Raw genomic sequence first — 16815 nt, forward strand, 5'->3', positions numbered from 1 at the left:
GTTTGTTTGGTATTTTAACTATATTTATTGAAATACTATGTCTCAAGAATGACAAAAGTATATTAGGAGTGATACCTTTATAGGCTAACCAGAAAAATTATATTAGCAAGCTTTCAGAGCACAAAGGCTCCTTCTTCAGGCAAATTACAAATGAGTTACTGAGACCAAATCACAACATTTAAATGAATGTTACAACAGGACATGGGAAAGATGATGCCTCCTAAAGATAAGAAAAGAAAATCAAATTAAGTTTTTTCTTAGAAATGCAGATGAGTTGGAAGTGGTCTGTTCAGATCACTTCTGAGGTTCTTCTGGTGGAGATGTGAAGTGTGTCCATGTAGTGAGTCATAATCTGGTGGAGGTGTGAAGTGTGTCCATATAGTGAGTCATAAACACACTTCACACCTCCACCAGAAGAACCTCAGAAGTGGATCTGAACAGGCCACTTCCAACTCATCTGCATTTCTAAGAAAAAACTTAATTTGATTTTCTTGGCTTATTTTTAGGAGGCATCATCTTTCCCATGTCCTGTTGTAACATTCATTTAATTGTTGTGATTTGGTCTCAGTAATTAATTTGTAATTTGCCTGAAGAATGAGCCTTTGTGCTCTGAAAGCTTGCTAATATATTTTTTCTGGTTACCCTATAAAGGTATCACTCCTAGAATACTTTTCTCATTCTTGGGACATGGTATTTCAATTGATTTTTCTGGCTAACACGGTACCACAATATTACCCTTTATTGCACATTGTAACTATATTTATTAAAAGTTAATTTTTAGGCATTATTTTTGTGCTGGGTTACCTAGCTACATCTATGATGTAGGAAACCACAATACGCAGCTAGAAAACAAATTAGCAAAGATGAGGCCCAAACTAGCTAAATAGGAAAGGACAGAAAAGAGTACTGTCTGCAGCCGTGCAATACCCTAGATAAAGAACCAACACACCTGATATGGAAAAATCCTGAGCCTACACGGACTCTCCCCCACTATATTAGGACTCTGGTGTTACTGGGATCTAAACAAACACTAATATAGTGGAGGGACTGAAATTAGTATCAAGCATGACAAAACAAAAAACATCACAGAATATGGAGCAAGGTACACAGACATTCCCAGCAGGGAATGATCCAACTCCACCCAGATCTCCACACAGGCAAAATCATGGAATAAGCCTTTGTACCTAAACAGGAAAAAACAACAAGAAAGTTGAAACCACCAGCAGAGGTACAAAGACAAAACATATCTGAAAGTAGTTCTGGTAGACAGAGAAGGAAGGGCTTGCTTCAGAATGTCCTTAGCACACAGGAAACAGCATTGAGCACCGGCCAGGAACAAGAGAACACTACTCAGTTATATAGGCCCAGTCAGAACACCCTGATTGCCAATCATCCCCAGCTGTCTGGTTTATATTCAGCAAGCCAACTTCACTACCAGCACTGACCACTAGAGGGAGCCCCAAACTGGAACCTTGTCCAAATGTATTCATAATAGTGGAATGTCAGAATCTGTAGTGTGAACAGCATCTAATGCCGCCATGACACTTGGCGAGTTTTGAGCAAAACTCTCAGTGACAACAAAAGCTATTTTTTCTTTAAGTGATAAATTAAATATTGTGAAAGGAGACATCTTGCTTGGGCCTCTCACTAAGGAACCCTACATACTGCAGACTGCCTCTGACCCCCAGAACACCATCAGTAACTCACTCATCGTCCATCATATGTCACAAAGTTGTCAAAAAAAAAAAAAACAATGGAGAAGGAAATTATATTTCATACTGAACCTGTTTAACTGTTTTAACTCCATAAAGATTTTTGAAGTCTGAGTCCAGTCAAAAGCCTTCGGATCTTTGTTTCTCCACAGCTGAAGCTCTTTAATGGCGACATCATTGACTTTTAGAATTGAAATTTCTTCGAAGAACTCACAGACCGAAATAAGGTGCATGATAATGGGACCAAGACTGAAGTCTATCAGGGTTTTTCCACAAACCAAATCTGTTAACAGACAAAATTCAAGTTTAAAATTTTCACAATTCTCTACTTTATTCTATAGAAAATAATTTATCATAGGTAGTTTATTTTGGCTTTGACTATGATCGAGGAAATTATAAAAAGGTCTACCATGTTAGATGGTTGACCCAGATCAACAGAATTGTGACTGTTTTCTACACCAGTCCATTTTTCTTCATGCTGACCAGTCTCTTTTTAATTGTAGCTGTCAAGATAAGCCAAGAGTCTTTCGGAATAGTCATGGATCCATGGAGAACAGTTTTCTATGGGTAGTATTTTTGGACAGTAATTATTGAGAGAGTAAGTTGCATCAACGTGAATTTAAAAAGCACTCTGATAGGAATGCTTCACTTACTTTCTGAGATCAGCTCTTGGCTTTGGCAAGAAATTTGATGATCAAAAAGTAATCATGACATTACGTTGGATGTTTTAGAGATATGTTTGTGATACTTTATATTCAAAGGTTATATGTGCCTGATCATTTTCTAGGTCCCGACAATAGACTTTGCAAATTAAATCTTATCTAGAATCATGACATTCATTCTCCAAACCTCATTGTTACTTTGACGGTTTTTGAGGTACATTTGTATAAACTTTATATTCAAGGGCCACATGTGTCCGATAATGCTATAGGTTCTGAGACGATAGACTTAGCAAAAAATTAAATCTTCTCAACAGTATATAAGACATATCAGAAGATCATTCTATCGGTTTAATCAAATTCAAATGGTTTGTATTTCTAATATTTGGTGACTAATCAAGGTGCCGTAGATCTTCTAGATTTCCTCATTGAAGTAGAACAAGTAGTGCGTTAGGATGCCAACTATCCAAAAATTCCAGGACAGTTCATAGAAATAAGACACTTTTTGAACTGTCCGTAAAATAAAGTAAGGCATCCGTGATCTTTTTTAAGCTGAAAAATCTTATATATATTATTCTACTGTGAATATAGATAATTCATATCAGAATTATGAGCTTTAGAATTGTATCATTTATGATCATAATGATTGTTATGGTTTTCATTAAAAAAAATACTATCTGCCTGTGATTTTTTGATAAGCTGTCCATAAAAAATATAAACTCAAGTGGAGAACCCTGGTGTTGAACCTATCACTTTTCTTAAGAACAAGAATGAGGTAAAAGTTGATATATACTGGAGATGATAGAATTGATTTAATGCAAATAAAATGCAAGTAGAATTTTATTAAATTCACAAGTCAGTGGAAATTTGAACAATGTTCGACTATCACAAAAGAAAATAAAAATAGGAGAGGTGCCACAATCTACAGAGACACTCGGTTATTTATCTGATGAATCTGATATCTGTACTGTTACATTTACTTTACAATTACATTTTTTTCTTTAATCTTAAAGCACTAGGAATCAGAAGCAAGTCAGCACAATAGTTTTTATAGAAAAAAGTCTAAAGCGGGCTTTACACACTACGATATATCTAACGAGATATCGGCGTGGTCATGTTGTAAGTGACGCACATGCGGCATCGTTAGTAATATCGTAGTGTGTGACAGCTATGAACGAGCAGAAATACTCACCTTCTCGCTCATCGTTGACACGTCGCTCATTTTCTAAAAATCGAACGTCCTGTTGTTCAATGTTCCCGAGGCAGCACACATCGCTCCGTGTGACAGCCTGGGAACGATGAACTGCAGCTTACCTGCGGCCGCCGGCAATGCTGAAGGAAGGAGGTGGGCGGGATGTTTACGTCCCGCTCATCTCCGCCCCTCCACTTCTATTGGACGGGCGCTGTGTGACGGACGTCGCTGTGACGCCGACCGTCCCTCCCCCTTCAGGAAGTGGATGTTCGCCGCCCACAGTGAGGTCATTTGGAAGGTAAGTACGTGTGATGGGGGGTTACAACATTGTGCGACACGGGCAACAAATTGTCCGTGCCGCACAAATGATGGGGCGGGGCGATCGCAAATGCGATCGCACATTAAATTGTAACGTGTAAAGCAGGCTTAAGATGTCAGATGATTTGCTCATCAGTCACAAATGACAAAACTAAGTTTTTTCAATTTCTTGGGTGATTGTTTTTTTGAAGGTATAATAACATATGTATATATATATATATATATATATATATATATACATATATTATTTTTTTTTTCTTCAATGCAATAAGAAAATCCTCTAAAGTTCTGGTTAAAGCCTACCTCACAAGTTGCTCATGTCACAAACATTTTTTTGCATATTTGTTGTATTAGTCAAATTTTACATCTGTACATGCCACAACAGTACAGCACCCTGTTGCGTGTACTGGCTACCGAGCATTTTTTATTTTGTCATTTGAGAAAGAAGGTGTTGAAAAATTAAAAAATGTAGACATTTAACAATGCATGTTTTGTTTTGCACTCCTGTTTTACTAATCTATTATGACAACCGTACTTGTGAAACCAGTACTGGGGACTGCTACCAAGACATGTACTTACCTGCTTAGCATTTCTAAAGCCTGCTTTACACGCTACAAGATATCTTACAATGTGTCGGCGGGGTCACGTCGTAAGTGACGCACATCCGGCATCGTAAGGTATGTTGTAGCGTGTGACAGCGACGTGCAATTGCGATTGAACGAAAAACCGTTCATCGCATGCACGTCGTTCATTCCTGACGAATTGAACGTCAGATTGTTCATCGTACCCGGGGTAGCGCACATCGCAGTGTGTGACACCCCGGGAACGATGAACAGATCTTACCTGCTTCCTGTGGCTCCCGGCCCACAATGTGGAAGGAAGGAGGTGGGCGGGATGTTTACGTCCCGCTCAGCTCCGCCCCTCCGCTTCTATTGGACGGCTGCCGCGTGACGTCGATGTGACGTCAAACGTCCCTCCCACTCCAGGAAGTGAACGTTCGCCGCCCACATCGAGGTCGTATGGTAGGTAAGTATGTGTGATGGGGGTTAATCGTATGTGCGGCACGTTCAACAAATTGAACGTGCTGCACATACGATGGGGGTGTTGCAAATCGCATACGATATTGTATGCGAAATTACAACGTGTAAAGCAGGCTTAAGGGTTACATTTAGTAAGGGTTACATAATTGGGGTTGAAAGGATTGTCAAAAATTAACTAAATTGTTTCACAAAATGTATGATAAAAGGAAAAGTGGTAAAGGCATTGGATGGGATAGTGTAAAAGAAAAATCATACCACAGATGAGGCACCGGGGTACTGCCAAGCAAGGCATTAATCGTAATTAGTCTTTCTAAATAGGGTGATGTTACCTCTGATAGCGACACCTTCAGTTTGAGTCCGTGCTCTACACAAAATGTTCTGTCTGATCACAAATGACTAAGAGAGATCATTTTTGCCTTTTTTTCCATTTTAAAATTTTTGTCAGGTAACTCGGATATTAAATAGACTGTTGAATACTATTGGTTACCATCCATTTGTCTGATGAGGTCACATTGTCATTACTAAACTGTGTTCGTGCAAAATAAATTGAAAGGTTTTTGATGCAGTCTTAGGAGAACTTAGAATATTATATACAGTATACTGGAGTACTTACAGCTCACATTTTTGAGGAAAAATTTACCAAACCTGACAAATTAAAATTTAAAATAATTTGATCATCTCCATTATATACATTTGTATGGTTTACTTTATATACCTGAGCTAAAGGCTTTATAGAAACATCTCTGCATGTTAATCGTAGTGTCCTTAAAGGTGGAGAATGGAACATGTTGAGAGAAGTATTCTTCCAGGTACATCTTGGGATTGATCTCATGTTTAGGATAATACAGGACCAGGGCGGGATCCAGTGTAGTCATCTTTGTAGATTTTCTAGAATAAAAATGTTTTTTTATTAACACATGATGATAGCTTACCATGATTGTTTTATAGATTTTATGAAGAAGTGCAGGTGAAGCAGAACTGAGATTGATACTCACTATAAGGCCCCTTTTAGACGTCCGAGTTTTAGGTACTTGTGACATCTGTTTCTAACACGGATGCCACACGTACCCATACTATTTTATGGTGTTATTCACATGGACCGTGTGGCCCCGCACGTACATATGGAGACGTGTCCATTTTTTCTCCGGCAGCACGGGTGTCACGTGAATCTCACACTGATTTGATCCATGTGAGATCAGTGTGACATGTACCGGAGAAAACATGTGCTTTTGAAATAAAATGATTTTCTATACTGACCTGTCTCCAGCGCTGCAGTCTTGCATGTGCTGTCACTTGCTTCCGACCCCCACTCATTATGTTCATTCCATGTTCACTGCACCACAGACCTGGAAGCAGCAGCATCACTGGAGACTTCAGCATCAGGGACACCATTGCCGGGGACAGGCGAGTATCTAGCATTGTTTGTGCAGTGACATCATGAGGTCATCAGAGTATCCAATGAACTCAGATGACCTCCTGGCGACATACATGCTACCTCTGGAGTTGGCATCAACCCCACAAATATTAACCCGTTTGCCACTGCGCCAGGGCAATGGGAAGAGTCAGTGTAACAGGCCAGACTAACTCCCCAACCAGAATATACCCAGGGTTAAAGTGGCCTAGGCCACATTATGCCCCTCCGTATACTCCAGCTGCTGTAGATCAGGGCCCCAGCCAGTGCACGTGGCTCCAAGCAGCGCATGGGGCCCCGGGCATTGACAGGGGCCTCAAGCAGTGCACGGGACCCTAGGCAGCACACAGGGCCCCAGGCAGCACATAGGGGGACAGAGACAGCGCACAGGGCAAAAGGCAGTGTACAGGTGCCCCAGGCAGCACACAAGGCACCAGGCAGCGCACAGGGGTCCCAGGCAGCACACAGAGCCCCAGGCAGCACAGCACACATGAGAGCAGAGACATCGCACGGGACCCCAGATAGGGGCCCCAAGCAGCAAACGGAGCTCCAGGCAGTGCACGAGATCCCAGGCAGTGCACAGGGGCCCCAGGCAGCACACATGGGGTAGAGACAGCGCATGGGGCCCCAGGCAGTGCACAGGGCCCCAGGCAGCGCACAGGACCCCAGGCAGTGCACGGGGCACCAGGCAGCACACAGGGGGCAGAGACAGCGCACAGGGCCCCAGGCAGCACATAGAGGTCCCAAGCAGCATTAGGAGCCCCAGGGAGCGCACGGGGCCACAGGTAGCACACAGGAGGCACCTGTTAACATACAAGAGGGGAAAAATTCAGTGCACAGAGCTCCTGTGCATTGTCTCTGCCCCCCTGTGCGCTGTCTAGGAAACCCTGTGCACTGACTGGGACCCCTTGTGCAATGTCTAGAGCCCCTGTGTGATATCTTGGGCCCTGTTCTTGAGTATATTAAATATTAAAGTATATTAAATTATATTAAAGATCAAATTTAGCCAGTATTTAACACTGATGGCCTATTTTTAGGATAGGTCGTCAATGTCTAATCAGCCGGAGTCCGACACCCTGTACCACATAGATTAGTTGCTCTTCGTCTTCGTGGTGGTAGCAGGCAGCCAGAAATGCTCCACTCCATAGCAGCTCTGTCATCTGATTGTGGATGCAGCCGGGTACTGCACTTCCACCTCCTGTTCAGATCAATAGAGAGTGATGTGCAGTACCCGGCCACTGCTACTATCAGAAGATGGAGCAACTCTGGAGCTGTGCATTTCCTGCCACGACAGCCGGGGCCAACAGCAGCTGCGATTTGTTGCACATATCACTAGCTTGGTTGTTTCATGCACTTTAGGGTCATCAAGTGTTCTTTTTTGGTACATCACTTTACAAGTGATTTATTCAAATGTATGGTATTGATAATAATAATATGCTATTTATTCACTTATATAGTGTCATTAATTCCACAGTGCTTTAAATACATCAGCATCACTGTTCCTATTGGGGATCACAATCTAAATTCCCTATCAGTATGTCTGTGGAGTGTGGGAAGAAAACTGGAGTTCCCAAAGGAAACCCACGCAACCAGAGGACATACAAACTGGATTTGAACCCAGGACCCCAGTGCTGCAAGACTGCAGTGCTAACCACTGAGCCACCGTGCTGCCCAGATCATATATTATTGTATATTTCTTGAACACTTGTTCTTTTTATCGTGTATTTCTTTCTTGCCATTGTCTTTTTTTTCTGTTCTCATTTTCACTTATTACGAACATGTATGTCACAGTACTTTTTAAAAAAAATACTTTTCTTTTGTTACTGTAATAAAGAATTTTCATATATTACATTAGGTTTTTGATTGATTTTCATTCCCATTTTTGCCTTTGTTCTTTGAATTTGTTTACATTGAAGCAGCAAGAACTGTAAGGCTACAATCAGTCTACTACACTATCCCTTCTCCATCAGCTCTAATTACGCTGTTTTTGGGGTAGAGTAGGCCGAGCTGAGCATCACCAGGTCTTACATAGACCGAAAATGCGATGTGGCCAGCCAATCACAAAAATGCCAGTAGCTAACATTGTGATGCCCTGGACTAGTCAGGTCGTTCCAGGTAGTCACACACACACACACACCTTCCCCGAGTAGGTGACAGCAGCCAACCAACAAACCCTTGTCACTACCCTCCAGGTTTGATGTCCACACCAGGGGGTGGAGCCAGGCGGTTGGCTTCGCCCACCGATGAGTTCACAGGCCTGGAGGGGGGAAAAGACAGAAGTTCTAGAGCAGTGTGAAGAGTAGCCTTGACAGTGAAGGAGGGAGGTTGAGTTCAAGGGCAGACCTGTGACCAGGCCTGCCAAAAGTCTACTCAGGTGGCTGGGTCGGAGCCAAGTCACCTTTGGCAAGGAGGCAGATGGCGGTGGCCGCCTGCAGGAGCTGGGATTACAGCCAGGGGAACCGTAGGGACCGGGGTCGGGCGGTGACCCACCGGTGCCGAACCGGGGAACCGATTGGAAACCGGAGCACCAGGAGGGGTACTCAGACCCAGTACAAAGCCCCGAACCAACAGGGCCGAGTCAAATCAACTGATTGAGGACTGGACTTAAGGACCTTTCCCACACAAGACCCGTTAGACAACAACAGCCCAACCATACAGGGTAAAGCCACTGCCAAGGCATAGAGACCCAAAGGGCCAGCGTCTGCGGGAAAACAGGGCTCTTCCAACACCCAGTAAGCCAGGGAGCGGACTACCGTTGCTTAGGCATAGGAATCAAACATTCATATAACAGGTGCAGGAGAAAGGCGGAAACCACCAACCCATTCAGGGAGAAGCTTCAGCCAGCTGCGGGTCCCGTTCATCATCCCGTTTGGTTTACCAGAGACTCCAGTGTATAGTGTCATAGTGAGTATACCAGTGCCTTCGGGCCGCGCACCGCTGCACACCACACCAGCATACGCCCGCATCCGCTCCCACGCCTCCGCACCTCCCTCGGGCCCCCGGGACCATCACTCCCCTACCCACAGAGGGGTCATCACTGAGCTGCGCAACACTGTCCCCGGGAGGCCTAGTTAACGGCAGCGGTGGTGTCCATCTATTCACCAGAACCCGTGGGTGGTGTCACGAACTTACATCCCAAACCAAACCACCGTGGCCTCGGCCGTGGAACTCCCTGTCAAGTCCCTGCATGTAGCGCCAACCCCCTTGCAGAGCGACGTGACCCCCAGGTCTGTGAGGAGCTCGAGCCACCACCCACGTACGAGCATGGATCCGAGCAGCTCGGCGGTCGCAGCCGAGCCCGCGGGGCAGTACAGCATGGCTATGGCATTACCATGATTGGCAGGCAGGTAGTCCCCGTATGATTAATGGATGAAAAACAGCTGCAAACATGCAGGGCAGGGACTCGAACATGGTACTCGAGCACCAGGGATACTCAATCGAGAATCGCAGTGGTGAGCGTGCTCGACCATCACTAATGTATATCAATACAAGCACTTGGTGCACCCTTGGTGTGACCAAACATTTACATGCAACCCCTCCCCCACTTGTTTTCCATGTATCTCTGCCCTTATTTGCAGAATATAGGTTTTTCTGTATCCATGGCAAAAAATCAGCTTTACGAACCCTCTTATACACGGCTTAAATAGTTTGAGTTATCATCATATGATGACAGCTCCTATGCTATTTGTGCACTTAGTGTCATGATGACTCAGGGATAGTGGGGAACTTGGGCCCCTAAGCTGTCCCTCAAGCTAAGAGGCCCTATACTATCTTTATTCTTAGTGATACCCCTAATGGTGAGGATGCCTGAGTTTTCTTCTCAGCCCTGCTCCTAACCAGTTCTTATCCATTTCCCTCTCCCCCTCCTCCCAGGAGGGGATGGGACAGGAGCAGCGTCGGACTGGCTACCGGAGGAAACTCCAGTAATGCCAGGCCTGGATTCAGGTACCTGCATTGCACTTCGGAGCTCTCACCTGAGCTCCGGCGTGCAGCCTAAACTGTACCGCAAGCGCCGAGTTATTGATTCCCCGACACATGCGGTTCAGTTTATGTCAGCTGCAGACAGGCCTGGGTGATCTCCGGTGCTCTCACCTGAACTGCGGAGTTCAACCCGGCCTGTCTGCAGTTGTCATGAACTGAGCCGCAAGCGCCGGGGAATCAAGCACTCGGCGCTCGTGTACAGTCTTGGCTGCACTCCGTAGCTCAGGTGAGAGCTCCGGAGTGCAATGCAAGTACCTGAATCCAGGCCTGTCATTACTGGAGATTCCTCTGGTAGCCAGTCCGACACTTGGCAGGAGTGTAATGAAAGTCACAGATATAGACAGACAAGGGGAAAACAAAACTCTATCACACACCGAACACACATCGGTAAAGACAATATGAAATTCAGGAGGAAACACAAGAGAAGGAAAGAAGCTACAAAACAACAGGGGTAAATTACACAACCGCAGCAAGCAAACAGCACAATTTTCACCAGAGAATCTGAGACACCATACCTCACAGACCAACATAGAAACTATAGCTGACATGTGTAGAAGATTTCATCCAGCTTAAATAGAAGGGGAGCAGATGTGATTGGCCTCCTAAGCACATGTGATCAAAGGAACCTAACAAGCAGACTAGCAGATACTAATGCCAACTAGCTTGCCTATGAATCAGCACAAAGCAGGTCGAAGCCTGAGTCTGCCTGTGTTGATTCCAGACAACAGAGGAACCATCAGACAGTGTCAAAATCTGCAATGTGAATAGAGCCCCCCTCCCCATTACATTCTGTGAACTTTGTGCAAAACTCTGTGTGACATACAGTCACATGCTGACGAGTAGAGTTGAGCGAGTATATTTGTGTTCGCGATACTCGTAACGAGTACTGTGTACTACTCACATATTCATTCCGAATAGCAAGTACAATGCAGGTCAATTGGAAATGTGAGTATTTTCCGCTGATTGGGAAAGAGAGTAATTTTCTGCTGGATTCCAGCAGAAAATTGCTTGCGTGTCCCATTGACTTGCATTGTACTTGCTATTCGGAATGAATATGCGAGTAGTATACTTTACTCATTACGAGTATCGCGAACATGAATATTTCGATACTCACTCAACTCTACTGATGAACTGTTCTTCCTAATATTCTCAATGTTTTATGTAAAACTATAGCCCCTGCTTCATTGAGTAAAGCAGGAAGAGAAGCTAGTTGGCACATAATTATGAAATTTGCATATGAATGGTTATGTAAAGATCGGTGGAATTGGCGAGCATAACTGAATCCTGACAGTAAGTGTGTAGCGCCCCTGAAACCATCAGGGAGCTACAAGGTTCTGCATCCCGACAAGGATGCAGGGTCTACCCCCTTAGGGACCCAGAACCTCAGTGCTGGTACCAACAAAAACCCAGGTAATCCCAGTTTTCCCCAACAATCCCCCATACAATGGTACTTAGCTAGCGTGGGACCCATGGATTGCCGCCGAGAGATAGAGCCACTCCAGTCCACTAGTTGACCAGGTGGGAGCTGCAGACTGTGGAGCGTAGTTGGGAAAACAGTAGTCAGAACTGCGGTGACTGTTGAAAGTGTCCGACAGCAGGAGTGTGAAGGTGAAAGCGAAGTGACACCCTTACTAAGGTTAATGGTGACCTGGTACCCAGGGGAAGTGGTTGATGGTAGAGTACAGTGGAGTACTCCCGGAACTACGTGTACTGCCCCCACACCTGTAGCAGCTGGGCTCCTCGGATCCGGACCCGCTGTGTGGCTCGAGGGATCCTCTGGACCCGGGGGTCACGCGAACACGCCAAATGAAAAAGGGGGAGCGTAGTTGTACGGGTTTGGCCGTACTCAGTTCGTGATGCCACCCACGGTGTTTGGTGAAGTGGGACACCACCACTGCTGTTGTGAGGACACCCGGGGGAGATGTAGTGGCAGCTGGATGTTAACCCCTCCGTGGGTGGGTTTCCCCGGGGCCCAGTGTCTCTGTGCAGTGTATAGCGATGACAAAGGATTGCGCGCCCGGACGTACCAGGGGATGTTTGGTTACTCTCAATTAAACGAATTACACAAGTCCTTTGGTAAACCAAGGTGCTGGTGGCCGGCCGCCATGGCCAGTTGTACTCTGGTCCCCCACCCGGGCTGGTGATTACCATCTTTTCCTCTGCACTACTTCTGTCATTGGTTTAGACTTCCCGGTATGGAACACGTGAGTCCGCTCCTGGCCTTTTGTGTACCTGAGGAGCCGTGCCCGCTGACGCTGACCCGTGGGATCTATGGGCCCTCGCGGTTACCCTATCCCTCTCTGTGGGTAGTTGTCTGCTTTTGGGACTTTGGTTGAGACAGTACCTACAATCCTGCCCTCAATCGGTTGATTAGCGAGGCCGTTGGTTCCGGTCCTGGCTTCAGGGTCCGAGTACCCCCTCTGTGCACGGTTTCCGGGTCTCCGGTGTCGGTACCGGCGAGCTCCAACCCTGTCCCGGTCCCCCTCGGATCTCCAGCTCTGTCTTCCCGTCACCTGCCAACAGAGACCACTGTCTGCCACCTAGCTAAGGTACCAGGGCTCCAACCCTGGTACCGTTCAACTTGAGCTTCTCCTCCGCTCCAGCTACACCTAGCCCCAGCCTCCACTAGTCTCAACTTGAACTCTCTGCTACAACTACTGTTTTTCCCACCCCGGGCTGTCTAGACCCCTAGGTGGGCATTCCCTAACCGCCAGGTCCCGCCTACTGGTGTGCCTGTCTTGCCCTAAGGGGGGGTGACTAGGGTTTCAGGTCGGCTGAATGTAACCCTGTGAGGGATGGTGTAATGCGCGGGCCTATGTGTGACTACCTGGTTTTGCCAAGGTGTCACATACGCACCGACGGGTACAGGACCCTAGGACAGGAAAGAGCTTCAAGCCGACCTCTTAAGACACGCACAGCAAAGAGGGCCATCAAAGACCTTGCTAACCCTAAAGAAACCGAAGACTCACAAGCAAAGGGAGAACCGAGAACAGGACCAGACACTCCAACCCCACATGGTTCACGCTACTGTCAGGCGGACAGAAGTGGACAAACCACAGAACCGGGACCCTCAGTGTTCTATACCACGGGGACCCACTTACCAGAGACAGGTGCAGGGGAAGAAGGTACCAGAGCAACCAGACTGTCACTGGGACGAAGGGAACCTGGAGGCAAAACCAGCCGGCCTCGGGCCACCAGTTACCATCTCAAGAAAGTGAGTAAACCAGTTGCACTGAATACCTGTGTGGATTACCTTCTTCCGACGCCCACTGCACCATACACCTTCTGAGGCCAAATCCTACTTGCGGAGGGACTACCATACTAGCTGCCAATACTACCAACCCCAGTAGAGACATTCTGCAGCAGTGGCTCTGTACACTTAGCCGTAATACCGCAAGTGGCGTCACGTATAAACTTTATTCAGCAATACCCTGTAAATATCCCCATTACAAAAAGGGCTCAGGGAATGGAACTGACATTCCCAAGACGTACACTGCCCGGAACCGAGTACCCCATATCCCTGGGTGCTACAAGTATATTATTCACTAGAATAGAATTGGACATGCTACAGGACTTAAGTTCATAATTAATGCTCCTAACTAGAGATGAGCCACCCCCCTAGAGTTCGAGTTCGGTTCGTTTCGTCAAACGGTGCCCCGTTCGACGAGCCGTTCGACGAACCTCTCGAACCCCATTGAAAACAATAGGAGGCAATCACAAACACATAAAAACACATTATAAATGTACACATACAGTTAATAAACATTGCCATAACACTTACCAGTGCCCGCGATGCGTCCTGCACTTTGTGTCCCGCAGCTTTTCCATCGCTAATCGCTGCGTCCTCCCGGTAACCAGCAGTGATGATAGGACCTATCGTGACGTCAAAATAGCCATGTGACCAGTCACGTGTCTATTATCTCATTGGCTACAGACTAATCACATGGCTAGACGTCATGTCCTGTCCTAGGTCCTGTCAGTGTATCTCTCCAGTACGCGGTGATCGTTTGTGTATCTCCGTGTGCCGGCGACATGCTCTGGCACACGGACGACTCCCCATTCCTGCATGGGGCGCTCTTACAGAGTCAGCTCACATGCAAGGACTGGCTCTCACAGCCGGTGAATAGCGGCACCGGGAATCACGTGATCGGAGCAGCGTTGCTATGGTAGCCGGCAGCCTGTGGACACTCTCACTGAGTGATTTCTGCACGGGGCAGCAGCGTCTTTCTGATGTGACGGGGAGGCAGGGTCGGTGAGGTGCAGGGTTGCAGGGGCAGCGCGGCGCGGTGCCGGATGGCACGGGTGTACTCACTCAGCAAGAAAGGTACAAAGTCCTCGGTAAACCAAACGGCTGGATGGACGGGTCCCGCAGCCGGCTGCAGTGTCTCTCCCCGGACAGGTGATGGTGGCTGTCTTTCCCTGCACCTTGATATTCTTCTGCTGACTACTATGGATTCCCAACGATAGTCCGCTCCCCGGTGTATGGGTACCGGAGGAGCCCGTTTGTCCGCAGGCGCTGGCCCTTGGGTCTCTAGCCTTAGGCGGTAGCTGTATACCCTCACGGTGTGGGCTGTTGCCTTCAATCGAGACTTTTGCTGTTGTGAAACCCCTGGGGTTCCAGTCACATTCGGATCTGACTATTGACGGCGGCTCCAAGCCTGGTCGGGGTCCGATGGCCCTGCCTGTGTGTGCTGGCTTCACTTCGCTCCCCGCTCGGTACCGGCGGGCCGTCGCCCGTCCCTGGTCCTACGGTTCCGCGTTGCTCCACCACTCCTGCAGACGGCCACCACCGTCTGCCAACCTTGCTGTCAGTGCCTGGGCCACAAATCCAGACACCCAAGTGTTTGCTCCTCTCACTTCGAACTCTCCAACTCAACCCTCACTTTTCCCGCCTCCAGGACTGTGAACTCCTCAGTGGGTGGAGCCAACCGCTTAGCCCCGCCCCACCTAGTGTGGACATCAGACCCTGGAGGGAGGCAACAAGGATTTTTGTTTGGCTGGTGTCCCTGTCTAATGGGGGTGGGGGGTGTTTGTATGTTATCTGTGACGACCTGGCTAGGCCAGGGCTCCACAGCTGCGGTGTCAAACACAAGGATGCTGAGCTTATCATCATGGCGCAGCGGGAACGCAGCGAACAAAAAATGACCTGGAATATTCAGGAGCGAGCAGCGATTTCGCAGCAGGGGTCTGATCGTTGTTATGTGTTACACACAGCGACGTCGCTGTTGAGGTCGTTGCTACGTCACAGAAAATGGCGACTTAGCAGCGATATCCTTGCCGTCATCGCTGTGTGTGACACCACCTTAAGATAGAGAATGCTATGAGTTTGAAGAAGCAGAATCAGAAGTCAGCAAATCATACACAAAATAATATACAAAGTCATTAATACACAAATACATATAAAATCATTAATGGGAAACTGTCAGCAGGAGATCACACCCCAAACTATTTATATGTAGCTCTTTCAGAGACAAGTCCAGCAATACAGGGCCCATTTGTTTGTTTCTTACTGAAAAAAACAGAGCTTTGATGAAGGATTTACACTGGGAGGGGAATAGATCTGGAGTGACGTAGGCTTCAAATCTACAGTCTCATTTGCATATCAAATCAATTGCTAATATCTCAGTAATGGAGGAGTGGACTGGCCATGTAAAAGAATTGCTGGACTTGTCATGAAAAGAACTACATGTGCATTTAAATACTTTAATATATGAAATCCTGCTGACAGATTCCCTTTAGTACTTAGATGTCATTACCGGAGTGGTTGTCCGATCTCAGTAGACGTCTGCTGATAGATCTTGTGGAAGAAACAAACAGAACGGCAACTGATCTCCAGAAAACTAATGGATTTTATATACAATAGGGAGATGCTGAAGGCAATGTTATGTCATTTGGTGAGCAAAGAAGGGGCGTGAATGATGCAAGTTATTGAGATAGCAGAGCAGAATGGCATGCAGAAGACAGGACCCCGCCTGCCCGACAATCCATCATATCCTTACTGAAAATGCTGGAACGAGTCAGGTCATATCGAAGAAGATTAGATCGAAACAGCTTTTATTAATAGCTTCAAATAAAATAAGAATGACTGCAGGTGAGAAATAGCAAACTATTTTCAAGTGCATTTTAGGTCATGTAATATGTTTATCGACAACAATATAAAAAAAAAATGATGGCTCTTAAAACATAAGGAGGAAAAAAGGATGGTGAATTGACAAAGGCCCCTATAGTTCCACTTATTGGAAGCAGCCTATAAAGGGAGCTTTACACGCTGCGACATCGCTAATGCGGAGTCGTTGAGGTCACGGAATTTGTGACGCACATCCGGCCACATTAGCGATGCCGTTGCGTGTGACACCGATAAGCGATTTTGCATCGTTGCAAAAACGTGCAAAATCACTAATCGGCGACATGGGGGTCCATTCTTAAAAATCGTTACTGCAGCAGTAATGAAGTTGTTCCTCGTTCCTGCGGCAGCACACATCGCTGCGTGTGACACCACAGG

General features: G+C 46.6%; 1 protein-coding gene across 1 annotated transcript in view; it reads right to left on the reverse strand.

Annotated features, from left to right (window-relative positions):
* Window positions 1-16143, reverse strand: part of LOC142276929 (nicotinamide N-methyltransferase-like) — a 44230-nt gene extending 28087 nt beyond the window's left edge. The window contains exons 1-3 of the mRNA XM_075332613.1: window positions 16070-16143; window positions 5637-5809; window positions 1785-1995 (exon numbers count right to left, since the gene is read on the reverse strand). Coding sequence (XP_075188728.1) covers window positions 1785-1995; window positions 5637-5796 — 371 coding nt within the window. The 5' untranslated portion in view covers window positions 5797-5809; window positions 16070-16143. The remainder of the gene's footprint in view (window positions 1-1784; window positions 1996-5636; window positions 5810-16069) is intronic.
* Between the last annotated feature and the right edge of the window lie 672 nt (window positions 16144-16815).

The sequence above is a fragment of the Anomaloglossus baeobatrachus genome, chromosome 1 (assembly GCF_048569485.1).
Source record: "Anomaloglossus baeobatrachus isolate aAnoBae1 chromosome 1, aAnoBae1.hap1, whole genome shotgun sequence".
Classification (NCBI taxonomy): domain Eukaryota; kingdom Metazoa; phylum Chordata; class Amphibia; order Anura; family Aromobatidae; genus Anomaloglossus; species Anomaloglossus baeobatrachus.